At 42.6% G+C, this 24,084-nt stretch overlaps 1 protein-coding gene across 49 annotated transcripts in view; it reads right to left on the reverse strand.

The window, feature by feature from the left end:
* The window catches only part of RIMS2 (regulating synaptic membrane exocytosis 2), a 748,363-nt gene that overhangs the window by 321,505 nt on the left and 402,774 nt on the right, over positions 1–24,084 (reverse strand). For 32 of the 49 annotated variants that reach the window (XM_078851433.1, XM_078851460.1, XM_078851434.1 and 29 more), the window contains one exon: positions 14,778–14,986. In XM_078851433.1, the coding sequence (XP_078707559.1) occupies positions 14,778–14,986 (209 nt within the window). Of the gene's footprint in view, positions 1–14,777; positions 14,987–15,105; positions 15,174–24,084 lie in introns of all 49 variants that reach the window. The other 17 variants (XM_078851450.1, XM_078851459.1, XM_078851458.1 and 14 more) reach the window with 1 other exon arrangement.

The following is a 24,084-nucleotide window of genomic DNA, read 5'->3' on the forward strand; positions in this document are numbered from 1 at the left end:
GAGTGAATAGCGACCATGATTTTAAGTGCCCCAACACGTTGTTATGATGAGAAATGTTTTGATGATAAGAGATAATGAGTAGTTTTGCTGAAATTAGAAAAATTGGTGACTCACTAGGTGTTACTACGATTGACCACAAGGAGTCACTATAGGTTATGTGCCTTGTTTGAGGTTAGTTATAAAAAATCAGGTGAAAATACTGTGCTTGTGCCAATTATTTATCAGACAGGTGAGCTGTGCCCCCACTGATTTATTTCTAATGCTGCCTGGAGAGAAACAGTCAAATTACCACTACTTTGGGTTCTGAAAACCTGGGTTACAAATTTGGCAAGCCAGTTGCCAGGAGTGCTGGAGAGGAAGGTAACGATTGGTACAAACGGTTTGCCATGCACTGCAAGAATGGAGGATGTAGGACAGGGTATGAACCTGGAATTTCCCCATGTGTGGGCCATGAGTCAATTTTTCGTTATTGGGACTCAGGGCCCCAGGCTGGTGGCCTGGTCGAGGGATTATGTCAAAAGGAAAGGGAACATCTAGAAAGAAAGAACAGTTGGAAATGATTTTGGGAAGCATCTTGACTGATTTTGTACAGGAGCATGGTAATGGTCTCTGGAAGCTTTACCAGTCCCAGAACGTTCCTGCTGCTCTGTAAGCAGATGGTAGCAATGGTAGTAGATAAAGAGAAAAATCAGTTAAAGGCAAGAGTGGAGGAATTAGAGAAAGATAAAATTGAGAAAGAGAAAGAGATATACAGCTTGAAGGCTAACTCAGTCACCCTCTGGACTGAGATAGTGGCAACGCAAAAGCAATTGTGTAATAGTGACAGTGAGAGAGTAAGTGAGAACATGGAACAGGAAGTCTGTGGATTGAAACAGCAGACAATGGAGAGTAAAGGAATTGTTAGAGCGTTACTGAAGGATTCTCAGGATAAGACCTCGGCAGATTACGGGTAATGTAAGAGACAAAGTTGTACTCTTAGAGCCATGTTGCGAGATCAGAAGGTAATAATGGCTACGCTTTGAGGGAATAGTAGTTTAGGAAGGAGGGATGGGTCAGAGGAGGACCCTGATTTGTATCCTTCTTATTATATATTGAGAGGGATGGTCCTTTTCCCTTGGGCCCTTCTCAGTCCTTGTATGGTCACTTGAAGACCTGAAGATGCCAACACCTATAGCTCCCATGGTGAGGAAGATTGGTCTCCAAGGGGTAACCAAGAAGGAGAAGAATGGGTAGAGATTCGGTCCCTCTCCCCTGGCCAGGTTAAAGCCACAGAGAGATTGGCTGGCCCATTAAACCAGAGAACAGCATTGGCATGGCTGGCAAGGATAGCTGGCACTCTCGATCTCACTCTGGCGGATGTGACAGCAACTGCCACTCTCCTCTCAGACCTAGGATAGTGGCCAGAGGTACGGGTTCCCAGATGCTTTGGCCCATAGAGCCCCACTTTTAGATTAGTTGTTTCTGTCTGTAGTTTTTCTTGTCTTAAGTTTTCCTTTCTTCCTAAGTCGTTCTTCCACACACACTCTTCCCCTCTTTTGCTGCTTCTTCTCTCTTCCCCACACTGACTCTTGCTTCCCCCACACTCTCCAACCATGGTGTTTTTTTCTTTTGTATTTGTTTTGAAAGTTAAGGGTTAAACCCACAACTTTACTTTTTACTTTACTGAAAGTATTTTACTGTCCCTGAAGATATGGTTGCCAAGCAACAGAAATGTTTGCTTTGCTAATTATTCTAATTATTGAAAACAATTTTGAGAAAAACTGTAAATTAACAAAAGAAGGATCAGGCCCAAAACCATTTGTTTTATGGCCACAAGAGGACTTGTGGTTGCACATGAAGCAACCCCGTTTAAAGCAATAACCCTCTCAGATAATACTCTAAAGGAAGGCAAGGGCTAAAGGGGAGAGAGGAAAGAGAAAAGCCCTACAAAAGTTGGGGTAGAGCTCCTCATCTCTGGCAGGTGGAAATTTGGAGACAGCTCCTAAGGTACAAGCCAAAGGAAGACATAGATGAATTGTCCACTCTGGAACTTTTGTTAACACTGGCTGAGCACGAAGGGAAGACCCCAAGTGTGCCTCCCGCTGCTGCCCTTAGGAAGGCTGGGCACCCTCTAGATCTCCCTATTTGGACACTGATGGGTGGGGGAGGTTCACAGTTTATGTTGAGGGGCATTCAGAGGAGGCATTCAGAATTGTTACAGGTGCCACGTATTCCTTGATGGGTACCCAGAATGAAACCCTGTTTGAATCTCCAACTGGAGTTAAAACCTTACCGGGTATTAATGAGGTACAGAGTGTTGTTCCCTTTTGCAGGGACATCCTGTATTGGGTGGGGAGGAGGAGAAATAAAAGGGCAATTTGGCTTAATGGATTTGGGAGGAGAAGGGATCCTGGGATTGATGTCTTGAGAGAATTAAGAGTGTTAGTTGATTTTGCTAACAGGGTCCTATGGGAAATGCCTCCTGGCCCATCCTGGGAACTAGTGGAGATTTCAGCAAGCTACTGGCTAGCAGCCCTTAAGGCTTCTGAAGAACTGGAGCGGCCAACGTAGCCCCCGAGAAGTTCTGGCAATTGCAGAAAAATATTGGGAGGCCTGGGCCAAGAATAAAATAGAATGTGATAAAATTGAGGCAGAAATCCTAATTACAGGCCCCGATTCCCCAAGTCCAGAGCAGGATAGGTATCCAAAGGAGGCAGAAGCCAGGCTGAAAGAAATAACTGATGGGCTTTTAAGACACGGGGTTTAATGAAATAATCAAGCCCCAATAATGCTGACCTCTAGCCGGTCCTTAAAAGTGATGGCAGGACTTGGAGGCTGGTAGTGGATTTTTGCCATCTTAATCAGGTGACCCAGCTGATGGCCCCCATAGTGGCTAAGTATCAGGAAGTACTGGCCTCCATTATAGGAGGGGCCCAGTGGCTTTCAGTTTTGGATTTGTCCTTTTTTTTTTTCTTTTTCCTTTTGGCTATCTCTTTACATTGGGACAGCTATTATAAATTTGCTTTTACCTTTCAAAGGAAGCAATTGTGTTTTGCCAGGGTCCCCATGGCCTGGAACAATGCCCCTCTTATTTGTCATGCCTGTGCAGTTAAGATGTCAGATGAGATGCCTGAAAGAGACAGTGTGATTTCTTATGTGAATAATATCCTGGTTTGCACTCAGACTAGCGAAGAAAATTTGGAAGTATTGGATAGGGTGTTACAAAAGATATAGGAAATTGTATTTAAAGTAAGCCCAAAGAAAGCCCACTTGTACTCCCAACAAGTAAATTACTTTAGAGTGAATTTGGAGCAGGAGGGGCATTCCCCTGGTCAACAGAGAGTTGAGCAGATTCCTAAACTTCCAGCTCTTACAGACATAAGAGCTCTTAGATCCTTTTTTGGAAATGGTTAATTTCTTCCAAGATTTTATTGAGGGATTCTCAGAGAAAGCAGCCCTGCTGCATGACTTGTTAAAGGAGGGAACAGGATGAAACAGCAGTTTGTGCTGCAGCTGGCAATTAAGAAAGGGGGGTGAGAGTTGTGCTGAGTCAGAGTCATGGAGCAGGGCTTGGCCCTTTATCTTATGCCTCCAAAATATTAAGTGAAGTCAAGAGGGGATTCACCCCCTGTGAAAAGGAAATTTTGGCACTAGTATGGGCTTTGCAGCGGGAATATCTGGTGGGACTGTCTCCTGTGTTACTGAAAACTGTCTACTCTCCAGTGAAATATGTGCTCACTGTGAAGATTAATAAAATATATGTGTCTAGCCCCAACAAGCCCTAAGCAAATTAGGGTTGATGAATTTGCTGAGCCCCAAGTTGTGCTAAAAGCCTAGTTAAAAGTTTAAGAGCCCCCTCCTGGGGAAAAAGGGACTCAGGCCCAGATGGGTCTCAGTAAAAGTTAGTAAGTTCAGCTTAAATGTTTAGTGATATGTCCCCTATATAGGAAGGGGGAAAGTTTGTTTTGCTTTGTGTTTTAGATTATTAACTGCTTTTGCTGGTTTTGGATTGCAGACCTGCTCCTTTGGTGGTGTGAATCTGGAATTTGTTATGTTCAAGGCAGGGGGAGACTACCCATGGATGACCATGGAGTGTAAAGTGAACAATGCAAACGAAATGAATGTCAATTTGAGGACCCAGGAAGCAGGGAACAATGCTGCCGACGTCTTTTAGACATGTTTCACCACCACTGGGACAAAATGGATGCTCACATCTACCTCCCTCCTCCAGACTTTTCAAGAGTGAATTTCATGTGAGTTGAGGGAAGACACAACAATAACACAGGAATCTGGGAGTACAGATGGGTAACAAACAAATTCAAATTCTTTCCTCCCCTGTGAAAGCCAGTGCATTCACTTGTGGACTGGCATCCCTAAGCAGGCAGCTCCAGGAGAAAAGACAATTCATTTTAGGCTGAAACACTCCCTTTTATTCCCAAACACTGGACAAGAAGATCTGGGGAGGCAAAACTACAGATAGTGATAACAAAACAGGAATGGGAGGTTATTTTACCCCGTACTTTGGAGGTCCCAGGTCCTCAGGAAATTTATAACAGAGACAAAAAACAGTTACTTATCTCTTGTAACTGTTGTTCTTTGAGATGTTGCTCATGTCCTTTCCAATTAGATGTGCACATGCCACGTGCACGGCAGCCAGAAAGATTTTCCCTTATTAGTAGCCATTGAATCAATCCAGGCGCCACCTGGAGGTGCACCTTCATGGCACGGAATATAGGGCACTGTTTACCCACTGCCACCTCAGTTCCTTCTTGCCAGTTTGCTCTGACAGAGGGGTAGGTGGGTGGGTATTGGAATGGACATGAGCAACACATCTCGAAAAACAACAGTTACGAAAGGTAGGTAACCGTTTTTTGTTCTTCGAGTGATTGTCAATGTCAATTCCAATTAGGTGATTACCACACTGACATTTTGGAGGTGGGGTCAGAGCTCAAAGGTTTGTTGATGGTAGCACCGGTCTGGCAAAGGCTGTGTCATTTCTACCCTGCTGAGTGATGGCAAAATGCGGGGTAAAAGTGTGGATTGAGGACCACATCGCAGCTCTGTAGATTTTCTGGGTTGAAACCTGGGCCAGGAACTCTGCAGACCATGCCTGTGCTCTTGTAGAGTGCGCTGTAAGCAGAGAGGCAGGTATCTGCGCCAGATTGTAGCATGCCCGGATACAGACGTGATCCATAACGAAATCCTTTGTGAGGAGACTGTAAGACCTTTCATTCTGTCTGCTTCTGTGACAAACAGCTGAATAGACTTCCAAAATGGTTTCGTCCGCTCAATATAGAAAACTAACGCCCGGCCAACATCCAATGAATTAAGTTTTTGCTCCCTGCTGCTTGCATGTGGCTTGGAGAAGAAAACTGGAAGAAAGATATCCTGGTTAACATGAAACTGGGAGACAACTTTAGGAAGAAAGGCTGGATGCGATCTAAGCTGAACCTTGTCCTTATAGAACACAGTGTAAGGAGGCTCAGATGTTCGAACCTTGAGCTCAGACACCTTCCTGGCTACCAGGAATGCCACCTTATATGAGAGGTACTGCAGAGAACATGTTGCAAGTGGTTCAAAAGGTGGCCCCATTAGCTTGGAAAGGACCAGGTTAAGCTCCCAAGCGGGGATTGGCTGTCATATGTAAGGGTATAGTCTGTCAAGACCTTTAAGAAAATGGCCTACTATCAGGTTGGCAAAGACTGACCAGCCCTCCACGCCTGGATGGCAGGTGGAAATGGCAGCCAAGTGTACCTTTACTGAAGATATAGAAAGCTCTTGCAGCTCTAGGTGGAGGAGGCAGTCCAATATCATAGGTATGGATGAAAGTCTTGGAGACGGGAGATATTGCGAAGACCAAATTGTGAATCTTTTCCATTTTGCCAGATAGGTAGCCCTAGTGGAGGGTTTTTTACTGCCAAGGAGGACTTTCCTGACTGGATCCGAACAGGCGAGCTCTATCAGGTTCAGCCATGGAGCTTCCACACCGTGAGGTTACGAGATTTGGGGGCTGGAGGCGGCGGTGATCCTGGGTTATCAGATCCAGGAGCAGCGGTAAGGTGATTGGGTTTTCCACGGACATATCCAGGAGAGACATGTACCAGTGCTTGCGGAGCTATCGTTATCACCGAGGCCTTGTCCCTTCGAACCTTGAGCAGGACCTTGTGAATGAGGGGTATGGGTGGAAATGCATACAAGAGGTGTCCCTTCCAGGGAAGAAGGAGCACGTCCATGGTGGAGCCCTGGCTGTGATTTGGAAAGAAGCAGAACTTCCTGTTGTGCCGCGTGGTGAACAAATCTATCTGGGGAAATCCCCAATGCTGGACGATGGTATTTGCGATATCTGGGCAGATGGACCACTTGTGGCTGTGAAACGACCTGTTGAGATAGTCCACCAACTTGTTCTGGACTCTGGGAAGGTACAACGCCTCCAGGTATATTGAGTGAGCTATGCAAAAGTCCCACAGTCTGAGGGCTTCCTGGCACAGGGGAGAGGAGTGTGCACATCCCTGTCTGTATAAAACATCGCTGTTGTATTGTCCATCATGGCCGATTCATTTGGAAGGGAAATGTGTGCTTGGAATGTCTGGCACACTAGACCGACTGCTCTCAGCTCTCTGACATTGATGTGAAGTGAGAGCTCCGCTTGGGACCAGAGGCCCTGAGTCCTGAGGTCTCCCAGGTGCACTCTCCAACCCATCGCTAACATGTCCATCACCAGCAAAAGGTGAAGAGGACACCTGCAAACACCGCTTGAGGGTCGAGCCACCATAGGAAGGATGTGAGAACCGGTCAAGCTAGAGTGACAATTTTGTCTAGACAGTCCCAAATAGGCCAATACCCTGAAGCCAACCATGCCTGAAGAGGTCAGAGTCTCAGTCTGGCATGCTGTACTACATAGGTAACAAGCAGCCATGTGGGCCAGAAGCTTTAGGCAATTCCTTGCTGTGGTGGTAGGGAACTGCCTAAGACTCTGTATGATGTTGCACAGGAACTGGAAATGTGACTCCAGGAGGTACCCTCTTGCCTATGTAGAATCCAATACTGCCCCTATGAACTCTATCCGCTGAACGGGGGATAGGGTTGACTTCTGTATGTTCAGTAGAAGGCCCAGGTCATCGAAAGTAGCCCTTATGAAGCTCACTTGCACCTCCACTTGCGCCCTGGAGCAGCCCTTGATTAGTCAATCGATGAGGTACAGAAACAGCTGCAACTGATGCTTGTGCAAGAATGCAGCCATGACTGCCATGCACTTGTTAAACACTCGAGGAGTCACTGATAGGCCGAATGGAAGGACTGTCAAGTGATAATGATTGTGGTTCACCATGAACCTGAGGTACCTTCTGTGGGATGGCATTATTGAAATATGAAAGTAAGTCTCCTTCAAGTTGTGGGTGGCATACCAGTCCCCCAGATCCAAAGGAAGGGATAATGGAGGCCAAAGAGACCATGCAGAACTTCAGTTTCTTTATGAACTTTTTGAGGTCTCACAAGTCTAGGATGGGCCTGAGGCTGCCTTTGGCTTTTGGTATTAGGAACCATTGGGAATAGAACCCCTTGCCCTTCAGCTCTTGAAGAACCTCTTCCACTGCCCCCACCATTAGGAGCATGTGCACCTCCTGCATGAGGAGTTGCTTGTGAAAAGGGTCAGGGAGAGGGGGCGGGAGGAGAACTGGAGGGAGTATCCCCTTTCTACCATGTGGAGTGCCGAGCAATCTGATGTAATTCGGGGCCATGCAGGGTAGAAAAGGGACAGTCAGCACGGGGATGGATCCAGAGTCTGGACTGGTGTGTCACCCCTGGGCACACCTCTAAAAGTTCTGTTTCTGGCCTGAGGACTGTTTCACCTGCCCAGAGACCTGGGTTGATGAGAGGGGAGGCCCCTTTCTATTGTTCCTGTTACACCTCTTAGAAAAATCCTTCCTGTTCTGTGGGTGGTAGAAACTGGGGTTGAGGCTTAAAGTGCCTCCATTGCGTAGCTGGAGTATGCAGGCCAATGGACTTGAGGGTGGCCCTTGAAGCCTTGAGTCTATGAAGCCATGAGACAGTTTTCTCTGAAAAGAGGGCTGAGCCTTCAAAGGGAAGGTCCTGTATGGTCTGCTAGACCTCATATGGGAGCCCTGATACTTGCAGCCAGGAGCTGCTCCGCATTGCTACCCCAGAGACCATAGTGCAGGTGGCCAAATCAGCCACATCGAGGGCTGCCTGGAGTGAAGCACTGGCAATTAGATTACCCTCCTCCACCAAGGAGGAGAACTCTGTCCTGGAGTCCTCTGGTAGAAGCTCTATGAACTTCGCCATACCTCCGCATGAGTTGTAGTTGTACTTGCTGAGGACAGCCTTGTGGTTAAAATTTGGAGCTGGAGCCCCTCGGTGGAATAAATTTTCCTCCCAAAGAGGTTCAGCTTCTTAGTCTCCCGTTTTTTAGGGGATGGCCCTGGTACCCTTTGCACTCCTGCTCATTTTCCGCCACTACCGCTAGGGAGTCCAACGGCGGATAAGTATAAAAATTCACAAACCCCTTAGAGGGAATGAAGTACTTTAAATCAGTCCTCTTTGCCGTCAGTGGTAAGGAGGCGGGGGTCTGCCACAGTGTCGTAGTGGTGTCCTGAATAGTATTTATAAGTTGCAGGGCAATACGGGAGGGCCCAGCGGGGGCAAGTATGTCCACTATCAGATCCAATGTTTCAGCGACCTCCTCAACCTGGATCCCGAGGTTCTGCACCACTCTTCTCAGCAGCTGCTGGAGCACCTTGCTGTCCCCCAGGGCAGGGCCGTCGAAGTTCCTGCCACTGCCTCATCAGGCAAGGATGAGGACACAGCCCTAGCAGGGAGTGGGTCCTGCTCTCTGCCCCTGGCACCAGTGCCTGGTCTTCTGGTGTGACCAGTGCCGGTGCGGCCGGTGCAGTCGGTGCCAGTGCAGTGTGGTGCGATTTGTCCTGACCCGGGTGAGGTGCCAGATGCACATTTGATGCCAAGACCACTGACGCCGACCTCCGCAAATGGGACTCTTGGTTTTGGCCCTGACGCTGATGGAACGCCCAGGGATCCAGAAAGGCCACTGGGCTGGAGCCTGTCATTGTTCAGGCCACAGTGCCAGATAGAACTGTTGCCTGTGTCTGCTGGACCTGGACCACCCGCTTCACCTCAACTATAGGATTCCGACTCTGACTGGGAGGACTCACTGGAGGATGACCACAGAGGGGCAGTGCCCACTGGTGCCGGGGAGCGGTGCCGGGAACTTGGGGACTGGTGTGGCTCTCCTATCTATCCGCTGGTGGAAGGTACTGGTAACCGGTGCCAAGGGAATGGTGATCAGCATGATACCCTTTCCAGCTTGCCCCTTGATGGCATCGAGGGTTTCACAGGCACCTGTGAGATGGAGCTCAGTGTCCTGTTGCACCTAGGAGGGAAAGACGGCACCATGAAGGCTATGAGGTCCCTGGCAGCCTTGAACATCTCTGGCATGGAAGGCAACTGCAGGTGGTCGCAACCTTCCTGGAACGGGGAGTGCTGGGGGCCCAGACTCAACTGGTCCCATGGTGGGGCAGGAGTTGACGGAACCCTAGACAGCCATGCCAAGCTTACGTGGCCCAACATGGGTCTCACAACAGTGGTCTCCTCCTGCGCCAGTCTGGGCGTGGGTAAGCGACCCCTTTTGGGTCTCCTCTTCTTGTGGGGAACCAGGGATTGTGAACAGTGCCACCCACTGCCCTGCACAGGGGCCCTATGTGGGAAATTTTGCTGGTGCCGACTCCTTCCTCGGTGCCGACTCATGCTGCAATGATGCTGGAGCACTGCACAGTGATGTCGAGGTGCTCGGCATCGGCTCAGCTGACCCTGGGTCCAAGTGGAGATGGAGGGCAGCTTCCATCAGAAGGATTTTGAGGTGCTGGCCAAGCTCCTTCTGAGTCCTAGGGCAAAATCCTGGTGGGCTTCCCCCAAACACTTCAAGGAGGAAGTGTGGTCACTTCTGGGCACAGACATGCCACAGGCTGCACAGGGTTTAAACCCCGGGGACCAAGGCATGCCCCGGTAACGGGGGAGAACGGGAGGATGGGGAGTACCCCCAGACAAACTTCTAGAGAGAGCTAACTAACTAACAACTACTAAGACTAACTATATCAAACTAACTATTTACAGGAAAAATCTGCTAAGAGACAGAGAAGGCTTGCTGAAGCTAGAGATAACAAGCATTCCAGCTAACCATCACAGGGCCCCATGCCATGAAGGCATGATTCCAGGGGGTACCTGGATCGACCCAAAGGGTGCTGCTAAGGGAACATCTTTCCAGCTGCTGTGCATGTGGTACACTCACACCTATTTGGAATTGACATGAGCAATCACTTGAAGAAGAAAGGATGTTTGGATATTGAAGCTAAATGGTGCCGTGATAAAATGGTTATTAATTTGAAGCCCAATATGACAGGAAAATGGCTCCTTCAGGGACCCCATGGAGTAAAAGGTATAGAAGTGTGAATTCTGGAACTACCTGTAATTAATTTGATCAGAGCATATGTGGTTCAAAGCAATGTAAAGAAACAACTGGTGATTAATCCAACCCACACCCTGAATAAGGTTATTGTGAACCTCATTTTAGCAAATATCTCAACGATAGAACCCCATTTTGGAAAGTTTGTCCAGCCATTATATGAGGGCTGGAAAAATTGGATTAATCTTCATGATGTCCCCAGACCATGCAAGAAATGAGTAAAAAGGGACATACTGGAAGCATTTGGCACAGGGGTAGGGGTTTTTAATAGTATAAAGGAGGAAGTGATTGTGAATAAAATGAATTCAGTGGGGCAACACCTAAAGTATTTAGTAACATCTCTGAGGGTATCCTTAGATCAGCTATGCTCCATACAAAATAGGGTGGCGCAGTTATTAGAGGAATGGGAGCAATCCCAAGAAAAAGATCATCTCCGTCTCTTGCAGGCTGTTGGTACCCTCCAGAGTAATGTTTCCTTAGCCCTGGCATGCATGCAAATGGAGATGTGAATTAGTGATGTGGTAAAGGACATGATTTGAGATGATATGTGAGGGATACTCCCATTGGAAGTTAGGAGCATTATTAGGAAAAATTCCATCCAGATTGAGAGGGATTTACAATCCTATTGGAAAATGGTAAATTTTGCATATGATAAAAGATGTTGAGCGATTATTGTTTTACTAGTGTCAGAAGCAGAGATAAAGTGAGTCTTAATGCTAATGAGATAGTGATAGAGCCCTTGGATCATAGGGTATGGGTACAGAAGAGGCCCAAGGGTTGAAGAAAGTACAATTGGGAGTCTGCTTAGAAGAACCTGGCATTGCATATGAATTCACCACAAATACCTAGCAGCCACAGAATATATGTTTAGAAGTAATAGAGGGAAAATGTCATTATGCTGTTAATCCATTTGTAAATGAATCTGTGATTATGTATATGGGTGATAATTGTATATGTCTTAGAAGTTAGTGCCCAGTTCTTATAATTAAATATGTGCATCATGTATCTCATGGTCCCCATGAAAATAGATGATTTTGCCATGTTCTAGTTATTGAAGGATATGATTTTAAATTTCAAGTGCCTGAGTTGAAATACAGCCAATTAAAAATGAAATACACATTGTACTCAGATGTAATAACTGCACCCATTGGAATGAACTGCTTTTACAGATATTGCTTCAACATTCCCTTTTGAGGAATTATTTACATGCTGCTAAACAAGAGGCATGTATGGTCTTGGTTATGGTCACGGTCCATCATTCTACCCATGAAATTAAACATGTAAACAGGGTTAGCAAAAACTCAGAACACAAATGGTGGGAGACATTGTTGGTCCCCCATGGCAACAGGGATTTTTAATCTGGCTTTACCAATTGTGGTGATTTTGGTGTTTCAAATGGTGTTGGTTGTTTTGTTCCTGGTGCTGACATGCTGGATTCAAAGGAAGATAAATTCAAAGCCCATGCTTTTGCAAACCCTGGGTATCCCCTGAGGGAACCTACACGGGGTCTGGTCTATAATGAGGCAGAATCAGGGGTGAAAATTGAGAGTGCCAGCAAGAAGATTATTGCTCAGTCTCGGTCAAGAGTTTTGAGCCTATGCTGGGCCTCTTTAGTAACCGATTGAACTCATTGCGTATGTGTGTGCAGATCTTCATATTAAAGATATACAATCTGCAAAGAGGGGAGTGTTACCCAAGAATTTGTCATTCTTGCATGTACCCCAGATGGGACAGTACTGCAGTAAGCAATTCTGTATATTCATCTACTACCAGCTGAAAACCAAACATCACATAGCTAGAAAAATCTTAGGCCCTGAGAGGCAAGGCCACACAGCTGCATGTTTGCAGCTTTGCTATCACAATGGGAGGATGGGACAGAAAGTTAACAGATTATAAGTATGGAAGAGAGTCAGTGAATAGCGACATTGGTTTTAAGTGTCTTGACACATTGTTGTTATGACTACAAATGATAAGAGATAATGAGTAGTTTTGCTGAAATTAGGAAAATAGGTGACCTACTAGGAGTCACTGTAGGTTATGTGCTTTTTCTGAAGTTAGCTATAAAAGATTAGGTGAAAGTACTCCATTGTGCCAATTATTTATCAGATGGATGATCTGTGCCCACATTGATTTATTCCTGACATCCTCTGGAGAGAAACAGTAAAGTTACCACTGTTTTGGGTTCTGAAAATCCTGGGTAACAAAACCAGACAATCACTACACTATCAAATGAACTCAAACAGGAAAATAATAAAAGAGAAAAAACCCCTACCACCAGTGGGTCAACACTTTTCACTAAGTAATCATTCTACATATGACCTCTCAGTCCTCATCCTCCATGGAAACCTGCATAAAACCTTCAAAAGGCAAGCCTGGAAACTTAAATTCATAACTCTGCTGGACACTAAAAACCATGGACTTAACAGAGACACTGGTTTTATGGCCCATTACAACAATTTGCAACACATCCTGATGCCTACTAACCCTCCCTTGTCCTACAAGTGCAGAGATGCTAATTGCCCATTTCATTTTAAGTGGTCTCCTACAACTTGTCTGAACCCTTATACTTAACAATCTGTCCCACCTTGTATTTAGTTTGGAAACTCTAGTTTCATTCTCCAGACCTGAAGAAGAGTTGTGTGAAGCTTGTCCCTTCCACTAACAGAAGTGGAAGATATTACTTCACCCACCTTGTCTCTTTTGTACACGGTAGAAAAGTACAGATATTTAGATATACATGATATATGTGATCATTACATTTGAGTTGAAACAAAAATGGATGTTGAAGTCTAACACAATAATCCTGATGCTGAATAGGAAGTACAGCAGAACCTCAGAGTTACAAACTCCTTGGGAATGAGGTTGCTCATAACTCTGAAATGTTCATAACTCTGAATAAAACGTTATAGTTGTACTTTCAATAGTTTACAGCTTTGAACATTAATTTAATACAGCTTTGAAACTTTACTATGCAGAAGAAAATTCTGCTTTTAACCATCTTAATTTAAATGAAGCAAGCACAGAAACAGTTTCCTTGCCTTGTCAAAAAAATTTTAAATTTTCCCTTTATTTTTTTTAGTAATTCCCGTTTAACACAGTACTGTACTGTATTTGATATTTTTTTTCAGTGTCTCTGCTTCTGTTTGATTGCATACTTCCAGTTCCAAATTAGGTCTGTGGTTGACCGGTCAGTTCCTAACTCTGGTGTTCATAACTCTGAAGTTCTACTGTAGAAGTCAAAACTGAAACCTGATATATTGAGACTCAAACTTATTCTCTTTTCCACCATTCTAACCATCTCAGTTTTCCTCTCTATGAATATGTAAAGCCTTTCGGACACGTTTACATTCTCTCAGTGCTCCAAAATTATCAAAAGGACAAATTAAATGTAAAGTTATAAAGTAGTAACTCCCCATTCTGATGTATTTATTGACATAACATTATCGTTTATAATAGTTCATACATATTAAACATATTCAGAACAGCTACGTTTGAATATTCCATCATCCCTCTACGGTGTGTGTGTGTCTCTGTGTGTGTACACACACACACATAGACACACTCATACATATTATTACTTTATATTATTATAACATGCTGAATAAAACTCTAAATAAACTTATCATTTATTTGGTGTAATCATAGTACTTTTTCACAACTATACACTAGTTTCATGCTCCTCTCCATGCAAAATTAACTGGCAAAGGACATCTCCTCTCCCGTTACATCTAATAACTCTAAAAAGATTTATCACAATCCCCACCAAACGAAAGGCAATACTAACAAATATCAAAGCAGATGGCAAAGATTCTAATACTACACAATACTCCACAAAAATGGCATGACAACAAAACAAAAGAACAAACATGACAGTGAAAGGGAAAAAAGAAAAACAACTTTTCTGTGCAAATGGACCAATTTTTCTCCCTTTTTTACCTGGAATTTAAACTATTAATTTTATTTTAGCCCCAGGAGCACATAGGCAGGAAATCATATAAGCCAATCCAACAGAATCCTCATTGTTAATAACTTTATAATTGAAGGTAACATCACCAAGTACTATCATGCGACCATGAGACCAAACATTCCTTTGTGCCTGAATATTTTTTTCTTGTGCTACCAAATAGTAAAGTGACAAAGCAAGCAGGAATTTTTGGTTTTGTTTTTCTTTTCTGCACCTTAAGAAATGCTACATTGTCTCTAAAAACTCCCTGTCTTTTTATTAAACGCACTGTTTTAATGAGTGACACAGAGCAAACGAAGACCAAATGAGAAGTTTAAAATGCAGGCTCCACAATCTCAGTACCTTCTCGCTATGGCTATGCTCTTCATTTAGAGTTGTGCTACTACACGTATCTACCCCAGAGTCTTTAACTTGAGGCTCAGACCATTCCAAGTCCTCTTCCAAAGAGTGGCCACCAAAGCACACCATTTTCTTGTGTCTCTCAGATAAGGTGTTAGAATCCGACAAAACTGCCTGCTCACTAGTTTTTCTTTTTCCCCTTTGACTGTCCCCTATAAGTGTGGGATAAAAAAAAAGGGATACAAAAAAGAAAACATGCAAAGGTGTAAATAAAACAAAGGAAAAGTGAAATGATAAAGTAAACTGAATGGTAAGGCTCCACATGTCTCACCAAAGACATTGGGGATGCCTCACTGCTATGCCAAGACGTATGGTCCACCCAGTTGTAATCCATGTCTCCTGTGAGAATCAGACAGACAAGATAGTGCAAGTAAAGGAAAAGCGAAAGAAAGGACAGACACAGATATAATAAACTTTTAAAAATTTGTGGTTATCCTGCCTGATTCATAACCTTTGTCTGTAACACTGGCTACAACGTTTTCAAGAGAAAGTTGAGACTCTAAAACAATGGAATACATGGAATGTGGAAAACGGCATGTTTGTGTGTGTGTGTGTGTGTGTGTGTATATACATATTCAATATATGTAACATATAAAGACTGATTCAATACCATTAACAGTTCTTTGAAATTCTTATGAAAATACCTACAAATATCACAAAAAGATGCGACAACTTAATGTGTACACATTTGAAACTTTCTGGACGCTGACGACAGTAAGAGTAACTTGCATCAGCTTTGTCAGTATTGACCTAATAATGGGTTTGTCTTGTTGGAAAGACCTTCTTGCCTTTTTCAGATCAAAATAATGATTTTTCTCTAATAGCTATAACAAAACATCTAAACAGTGCAATTCTATATCTCACTTTATTGTAATAAGCTTCAGAATGTTGAAACACCTGTCAAGAGATTATAAATCATTAAGAAAAATAAAAGGTACAAAATACTCATAATTGATTGATATTAACTTTGCATAAAATTCATAGAAAAAATTAACATTCATGAATTAATGCAGGCAAAATTATTGCTATTGTATTGTTATCTCAAAACCTGGAATTAATGGACTGTATTTTGATACATAACAAACTTTTAAAATATTTTCATACAATAAAAATGTAATTTTTATACCAGAAAGTTGACTTAGATAAACTGAGAGATACTCATACTTTTGAGCAGTTGTTCCAAAGGATTAATGCTATTGTCAATAAAAATGAGTGATAATACATGACTATGTGCTATATAAATATTTTCCCATTTATCTAGGTTCTGTAAATTGTAGAATATACCTAAGTCTTTTGGCCTTATAACATTTTCCTTGTACCATAAATGTCATGTTACTATATGTGAAAATTTTTATTTTATCTTTATTTTCTTATTCAAGACCAACTCCTGCCTCCTGCATCTAGCTGCAAGTGTAGGGTCCAATAGGCAACAGAACCTATGTGGTTCTGTAATCCATGGTACAGGCCCCTGAGACACCTCGCCTGTATCTGCCTTGTACCTCAAACCATTGCTCTGTGGGGGGCTCAATGTGTGCTATTGAAACAGCTCAGAGAAGTTTGGGATAGTTCACATCAGGTGACAGGGTAGAGTATGACTAGTGAGTCTGATATCACTCTGATCCACTGACCAAATCATATTGCATATGGGATGCACACATACAGATCCCACAGAACTAACTACCCTACACAAAGCTTATTCATGGTTTTGCAGGGTGATCGGGTTTAACTCTCAGTAGGGCTATTAGCTGAGCTTCCAAAGCCCTTACACTTTACTCAATGGCATTTCTCTATCTGTAACATGATAACTTTTGAACAATGCATCCCATCAATTCCAAAATTTCAGAGAATGATGTAGGCATCAATGGTCAAAACTCTACTGATTTTAGTGAAATCAGAAAACCGAAAATGGGAGACAAATGGAGCCCCAGACATCTCTTTAGAGCAGCAAAAGCCTCTAGCACTACTGCAATTGTCTATGGATCACAGAACTGGTAGATAGTATCCATTATGCCTTTCAACAAAACAATTCCACTGTTCATCTCTGCTTATCCTTTCAATAGTATAACATATTGGCATGTTGAAAGACTTCTCTCCGAGACAGAAGGAAGAATAATGGTGGAAGAAAAGGGAAAGAAGAGCATATGGGCCCTACAGCCCATGGAATGTGCGGGGGAAATGGGGAAGCCTGATATAAAGGGGGGAGAATAGGAGATGCTGCAACAGATGGAGGGAGAAAAGGGAGCACACAGAATCCCAGGTAGGGGAGAAGAATGGAGGGTCCTGATATGGGGGATATAGGATTGTAAGTAGCCCCTGTGATGGGGTGGAGAGTGGAGTACCCTGGTATGCAGTGGAATTGTTTGGGGGGTGGGAATAGAACCCCCAGTGAGGGGATTGGAGGATACTGGTATGGGGAAAAGGATGGAATGGGGGCCATGGAAGAAAAGGGGAAGAGGGCACATACCACTCCTGGCATTGGGGGGCAATGGGAGATGCTGGTATGGCAGAAGGAAGGAATGGGGAAGACAGAGTTCTTGCCATGGAGGGGAATAGAGGACATGGGGAGAAATGAAAAGGAGGTACATACAATGCAGCTGCTTTAGGGAAAGAATGGGAGAACTTGTTATGGGAGGTGGGGAGGGATACACAAAGAATCTGGAAGATAAAAGATTGTGGGAACTGGCAGGGAGACCTTGAAAAGGAGGGGATCGGAAGCTGGCACACAGGAAGCTCATATAGTGGAACGGAGGAATGCAGGGAGCATCTTGCATGTGCAACAAGCTCAGCCCGCACAAGCTATGAAATGTGCGACTCCCTAATATACAATAAGCACTGCATGAAAAACAGAAAGCTTGAAATGTATGTACACTCTTCAGTATCAATCCCTTAGCCCTGCAAACATCTTCAAATTAAAATAAACCTCTTTATGTATACATAAAAATGGCACTGAAATAAGCCTTAACAAAGGCTTGGTTTTAAGATCCCAATGGGACAAAATTCAGGGGGAAAATATGAAAATCTTTCTTTAACTCCGTCTATACATAGTCCATATAGTGTATAAGATCCCCCATTATTCTGAGGTTCTCTGAAAAAAAGTCTTAATCAGTTCTTCTTGTATTTCTGGTCACATTTAAGATCCTCAATGATTCCCAATCATATCTGCTCAGATTACAAATAAGAAAAACTGTGGGGAGTTGGGGGTGGGAAATTCAGATATAACTGACAACCTTACAGACTTAACTGGAATTTGAAAGTCCAGCTAAGCTCTGTTTAACATGTACATTGTGGAGATACTAATGTTGGACCCATGGTTAGAGTCAGAGTTAAACTGCCCTTAAAGCAACAGGACTACTAAATATGTGAATGGCAATACTACAACAAAAAAACCCTTCGAAAACAGACTCCAGCGGGAAACTGCTGAATTGGAATTAATTTGCAAACTGGTCACCATTAAATTAGGCTTGAATAAAGACTGGGAGTGGATGGGTCATTACACAAAGTAAAACTACCCCATGCTTATTTTTCCCCTACTGTTATTCACACCTTCTTGTCAACTGTTGAAATGGGCCATCCTGATTATCACTATAAAAGGTTTTTTTTTTCTCCTGCTGATAATATCTCACCTTAACTGATCACTCTCATTATAGTGGGTATGGCAACACCCATTTTTTTCATGTTCTCTGTATGTATCCACTGCATGCATCCGACGAAGTGGGTTTTAGCCCATGAAAGCATATGCGCAAATAAATTTGTTAGTCTCTTCGGTGCCACAAGTACTCCTCATATTTTTTGCTGATACAGACAAACACGGCTACCACTCTGAAATCTCATGAAAGTCTCTAGAAGTTTACATATTCTAAATATTTATTATTTAAAGGTCTGAGCCTGCTGTCATTCAAATCAATAGGAGTTTTGCTTGATTTCACTGAAAACAGGATTAGACCCTACTATGAAAGGACTTCTTCAAAGCCATGGTCATCTATCATAGGAAGAATAGTAAAAGACCAATATGGCTCCAGCAACAGCACTTTAATGACCTGAAAATCAAAAAGAAGACACCAAAAAGTGGAAACATGGACAAATTGCTATGGAGTACAAAATAGCAGGTCAAGCACATAGGAATAAAATCAGAAAGGCAAAGGTATAAAATTAGTTACACTTAGCAAGGCACACAAAAGACAATAAGAAGAGTTTCTTTTAACAGAGAAAGATGTAGATGTAGGTCCTCTACTTGGTGAGGAAGGAGAGCTAATAACTGATTACATCAATAAAGCTGGGGTGTTTAATGTATATTTTGCTTCAGTCTTCACTAAAAAGGTCAGTGGTGACCAGATACTCAACACAATTATTGTTAACAACAAGAGGGAAGGAATGCAAGCCAAAATAGTGAAAGAACAGGTTAAAGAAGATTTAGATAAGTTAGATGTATTCAAGTCAGTGGGACCCAATGAAATTCATCCTAGGGTACTTAAGGAACTAGTTGAAGCATTCCCACAACCTTTATCAACTACCTTTGAGAATTCCTGGAGGATGGGTGACGTCCCAAAAGATTGGAGAAGAGCAAACATAGTACCTGTCTTTAAAAAGGGGAACAAAGACAACCTGGGGAATCATAGACCAGTCAGCCTGACTTCAATACCTGGAAAGATACTGGAACAAATTATTAAGCAATTTGTAGAGAATCTGGAGGATAATAGGATTATAAGGAATAACCAACATGGATTTGTCAAGAACAGTCATGCCAAATGAACCTAATTTCCTTCTTTGACAGGGTTACTAGTCTAGTGGACGGGGGGAAGCAGTAGACGTGATATACCTTCATTTTAGTAAGATTTTCCACTCAGTTCCCAGTGACATTCTTATAAACAAACTAGGGAAATGTGGTCTAGATTAAATTACTGTAAGGTGGGTACACAACTGGTTGAAAGATCATATTCAAAGAATAGTTTTCAATGGTTCGCTGACAAACTGGGAGGATGTATCTAGTGAGGTCCTGCAGGGGTCAGTTCTGGGTCCAGTACTGTTCAATATTTTAATTAATGACTTGGATAATGGAGTGGAGAGTATGCTTATAAAATCTGCAGATGACACCAAGCTGGGGGAAGAAGGGAATTGCAAGCACCTTGGAGAGCAGGATTAGAATTCAAAATGACCTTGACAAATTGGAGAACTGGTCTGAATTCAACAAGATGAAATTCAATAAAGATAAATGCAAAGCATTTCACTTAGGAAGGAAAAATCAAATGTACAACTACAAAATGGGGAAAAACTGGCGAGATGATAGTACTGCTGAAACAATGCGACACAGCTGCGAAAAAGGCTAATGTCATTTTTGGGGTATCTTAACAGGGGTGTTGTATATAAGACCCAGGAGGTAACAGTCCTCCTCCATTTGGCACTAGTGAGGTCTCAGCTGAAGTACTGTGTCAAGTTCTGAGTGCCACATTTTAGGAAAGATGTAGACAAATTGGAGTGAGTCCAGAAGAGAGCAATAAAAATTATAAAAGGTTTAGAAAATCTGATTTAAGAGGAAAGGGTAAATAAACTGAACACAGTAAGTCATAAGAAAAGAAGACTCAGCAGGTGACCTGATAACAGTCTTCAAATATTGTGATACAGCATGGCCAGAAGGCAGCAGGAGAGTGATATAGGAAAGAGATGTAAGTCCCAGGATGAGAAGAAGCCTTATTCCCTGTAGAAGGAAAAAAGGTTTCTATAGATTAATTAAAAGCACCGGAATCCAGTCACCTGATAAAAACCCCCTGCTTCAATCAGCCAGGGGAAGGAGTTGGAGCAGAAGCAGAGAGCAGTTTGGAGAAGTGCCATGGCTGGCTAGGAGTCCAAGACCCTAGGTAAAGAGAGACCAGGCTTGTGCAGAGAGGGGGCAGGAAGCCCCACAAGCTGAAGAGCAGGAGAGGGAAGTAGCCCAGGGGAAGGAAGCACTAGTTCAAGTGGTTTGCCACCATCCCTAGGGTCCCTGGGCTGGGACCCGGAGTAGAGGGCGGGCCCGGGTCCCTCCCTCTCCACTACCCTTCTCTGGGTTACTAGTGGGACAGTAGATAGCCTAGTTCAGGGGCAGGAAACTGTGTCCTGAATCCCCTCTTCCGCCCCCCCTCCCCCCCGAAGAGAAAGTGCAGGACCCATCATAATCATGCCAGCAATTTGCCACAATATGTAAAAAGTTGTTATAAAGAAGACGGTGATTAATTGTTCTCCGTGTCCACTGATGATAAGACAAGAAGTAATGGGCTTAATCTGCAGCCAGCTTAGATATTAGAAAAAACTTTCCAACTATAAGGGTAGTTAAGATCTGGAATAACCTTCTAAGAAAGTTAGTGTAATCCCCATCATTGGAGGTTTTTTAAAAATAGGATGGACAAACACCTGTCAGAGGTGGTCTAGGTCTACCTGGTCCTGCCATAGCACAGAAGGCTGGATTTGATAACCTCTTGAGCTCCCTTCCAGCCCTACATTTCTATGATTCTATGTTCATGTAAAGTAGTTAAGTTTTAAATTACATAAAATGTTTCCTTTTAATTTATTATCATTAAATACAATATTTCCAATATTTCTGGTATTCCTACAAATGGGAATACAGCTAAAACTGTAAATATTTTAAAGGGAAAAAGGAATTTTCATAAGAGCACCCACTGTATTATACATAAATTATTTCCTAAGTAACCATGTAGGGTGGAATTTTCTAAAGCATTACATTTGCACCCTCCTGATGGGGCTTCAATGGGAGCAGAGTTATGCCATCAGTGACCAGTGGAGAATTTCACCCATACCATATAAATATATATTTAGGGCTCTCTAGAAATTAATTGTTATTTTCCTTAATAAATGGCAAGACTCCCTTGTAGCGATATGATCTATCTTGTAAATCCCTGTTTAGACACAGGTCAAAAGAGAATATCTATATGAAAGGGAAATGTATTCCATGATTCTCAATTCCATGACTTAAGACTCTTTAGTACATGAACTAAAGGCATAATAAAGTATAATTTTCAAAACAATCATTATTTGTGTCATCTATATAACTGCTGTGCTCTATATCTAGATTCTGGTCAAATTTTTCCAGTTTAGTTGCTTACATTTAGACACCTCAATGCGGATGTAAACGTTCAAATAAAACTGGCCTTGTTTTCAAAGGCTCTAAGCACCTGTATTTCCAAAGGGCTCCAAAGGGAGCTGCAGCTACTCAGCACCTCAGAAAACCAGTCCACTTTCATTTAGATGCCTAAACATAGATTTAGGTATGGTATCTAACATTAAACACTGAGGTTTGATACTTTTGGCCAAAGTGTGGTTTTAAAATTCTAGGCACCGAACCCTGGCTTTGGTTTATGAATACTCCCCAGAAGATGCAGCCTGAAGAAGAACCAAGAGGCAGAGCTGTTGGGTCTTCTTCCTAGCTCCACCAAAACCAATAGTTTACACACGCACACAAACTTTTGAATGTAAGACCCCTGTGGAGTGTTCTAGAGCAGAGTGTCATCCTCATGCTTTTATAAGTATACCTCTGACTTCTCACAGCTCAAAAAATCCCTCCTGCACTTTGAATATTCATACTCATACTAAAGGTATCATTTGTGGTGATTATACAGACAATCCTGAAGTAGCCAGAACACATACACAAAATAATACAAGATAATACTGCTTTTACAGCCTATATTTGCCCATTTTCAGGGTAAAACCAAAACAACCCAGGATATTTAGCTATATGACCTTTTGTACTTGTAAAAAGAATTTTATTTCCTTTTAAACTTGAAAGAACTTTTTACAGTCAACTTTTGAACACCTGAAACCAGAAGTTATTATTGACGGAGCCTCAACTACTTGTGTATATATAGCCTTGAAGACTCCAAAATTATCATGAAAAGCACTCAAGTGTAGTAGGCCTAAAAACACCAAACTTAAGTCCTGTGTAGAAGGATTAAGAACAGATACAAAAATGGCAAAAGAGAAAATCAAAGATTTTACTCAAATGTTTTAGTATAATCAGAAAAACCTGGTGCTCATTTATGATATCCTATTTGAACATGCATACTTTATTTTTATTTTAGAAGACCGGATTTTGTAGCATATTAAGGTGTAAGCCCAGATATGCCTAAATTGGCACTGATTTCTACCACATGTACTTCCACTAAAATCAGTGAGATTACATTGGGTGTAAAATCAGCAAAGAATATGGTTCAGTCTTCCCAGAGTTGAGCAGGGTTTTACCCATTAGTCTCCGAGTAAAGTCAATGGAAATCACAGCTGAAACTACACATTTCAAAATTTATTTCTATATACCCGTTAAGAAAATATTTTTATTTTTTCATTGCAGCAAGCAACAATTCCAGGAAAGCCAAAGATTGTTCTGTCCATTACATATGCTCTGTTCCTTCATGCTCTCCTTTCATTTAAAATATAAAGCTCTAAATTAGGTTCTGAAAAAATTATCATAGAAATTGACCTTTTCCATGAAAAAGACCATTTAGGTCATCCATATTTTGCCCTTACCAGTGCAATATGATGCATTCAAACAAATACCCTAAACACTATGCAAGTTAATGAAATAGAGCAGAATTATTATTTATTAAAACATATAAACCAATAATATCCCCAAGAGTAGTGTCTGGGAGACTACACAGTGATCAGGTGGTCATTAATGCACCCCCAGAATACCAGACATGGCAGGTACTGCCAGAACAGCATGACACCAACCTCAATCCCACCTCACTGGCATGACCTTGCACACACAGTACATGTGAGGCCATGCTGCACAGAGGACGCCATTTTGCAGAGCATGCCCCTCCCCCCCAACCCCCCGCTGCCATGATGTCGCACACATACCATGTATGTGAAATCAGGGCAGTGGGGGCAAAACAGAGTGCTCTGATACCAGACAAAACCATGTCTGGTACTGGACAAGGAAAAATCTTACCAAAACAGGACTGTATGGCTTACAAGTGGACAAATGGCCTGCCCACGAAGAGAATAATTGCCCATTGTCATGGGAGACATTTATTGCCTTGTACACCAATAGTATTTTGAGATGCAATGAATAACTTCAATGAAATGACTAAGCATTAAACATTAAAATCTTGAGTGGGTTTATGATGTGTGAAATCTTGAAATTAAGAATAATGCATGAAAATATATAATTCTTTGCTTCCTACAGATAAAACTTGTATATCACAAATCTTTGTATATTAAGACAAAATATGTTCAATTGTCCATTCTGACTAGTGGAGAGCACCAT

This window comes from Lepidochelys kempii, chromosome 2 (assembly GCF_965140285.1).
Source record: "Lepidochelys kempii isolate rLepKem1 chromosome 2, rLepKem1.hap1, whole genome shotgun sequence".
NCBI lineage: Eukaryota > Metazoa > Chordata > Testudines > Cheloniidae > Lepidochelys > Lepidochelys kempii.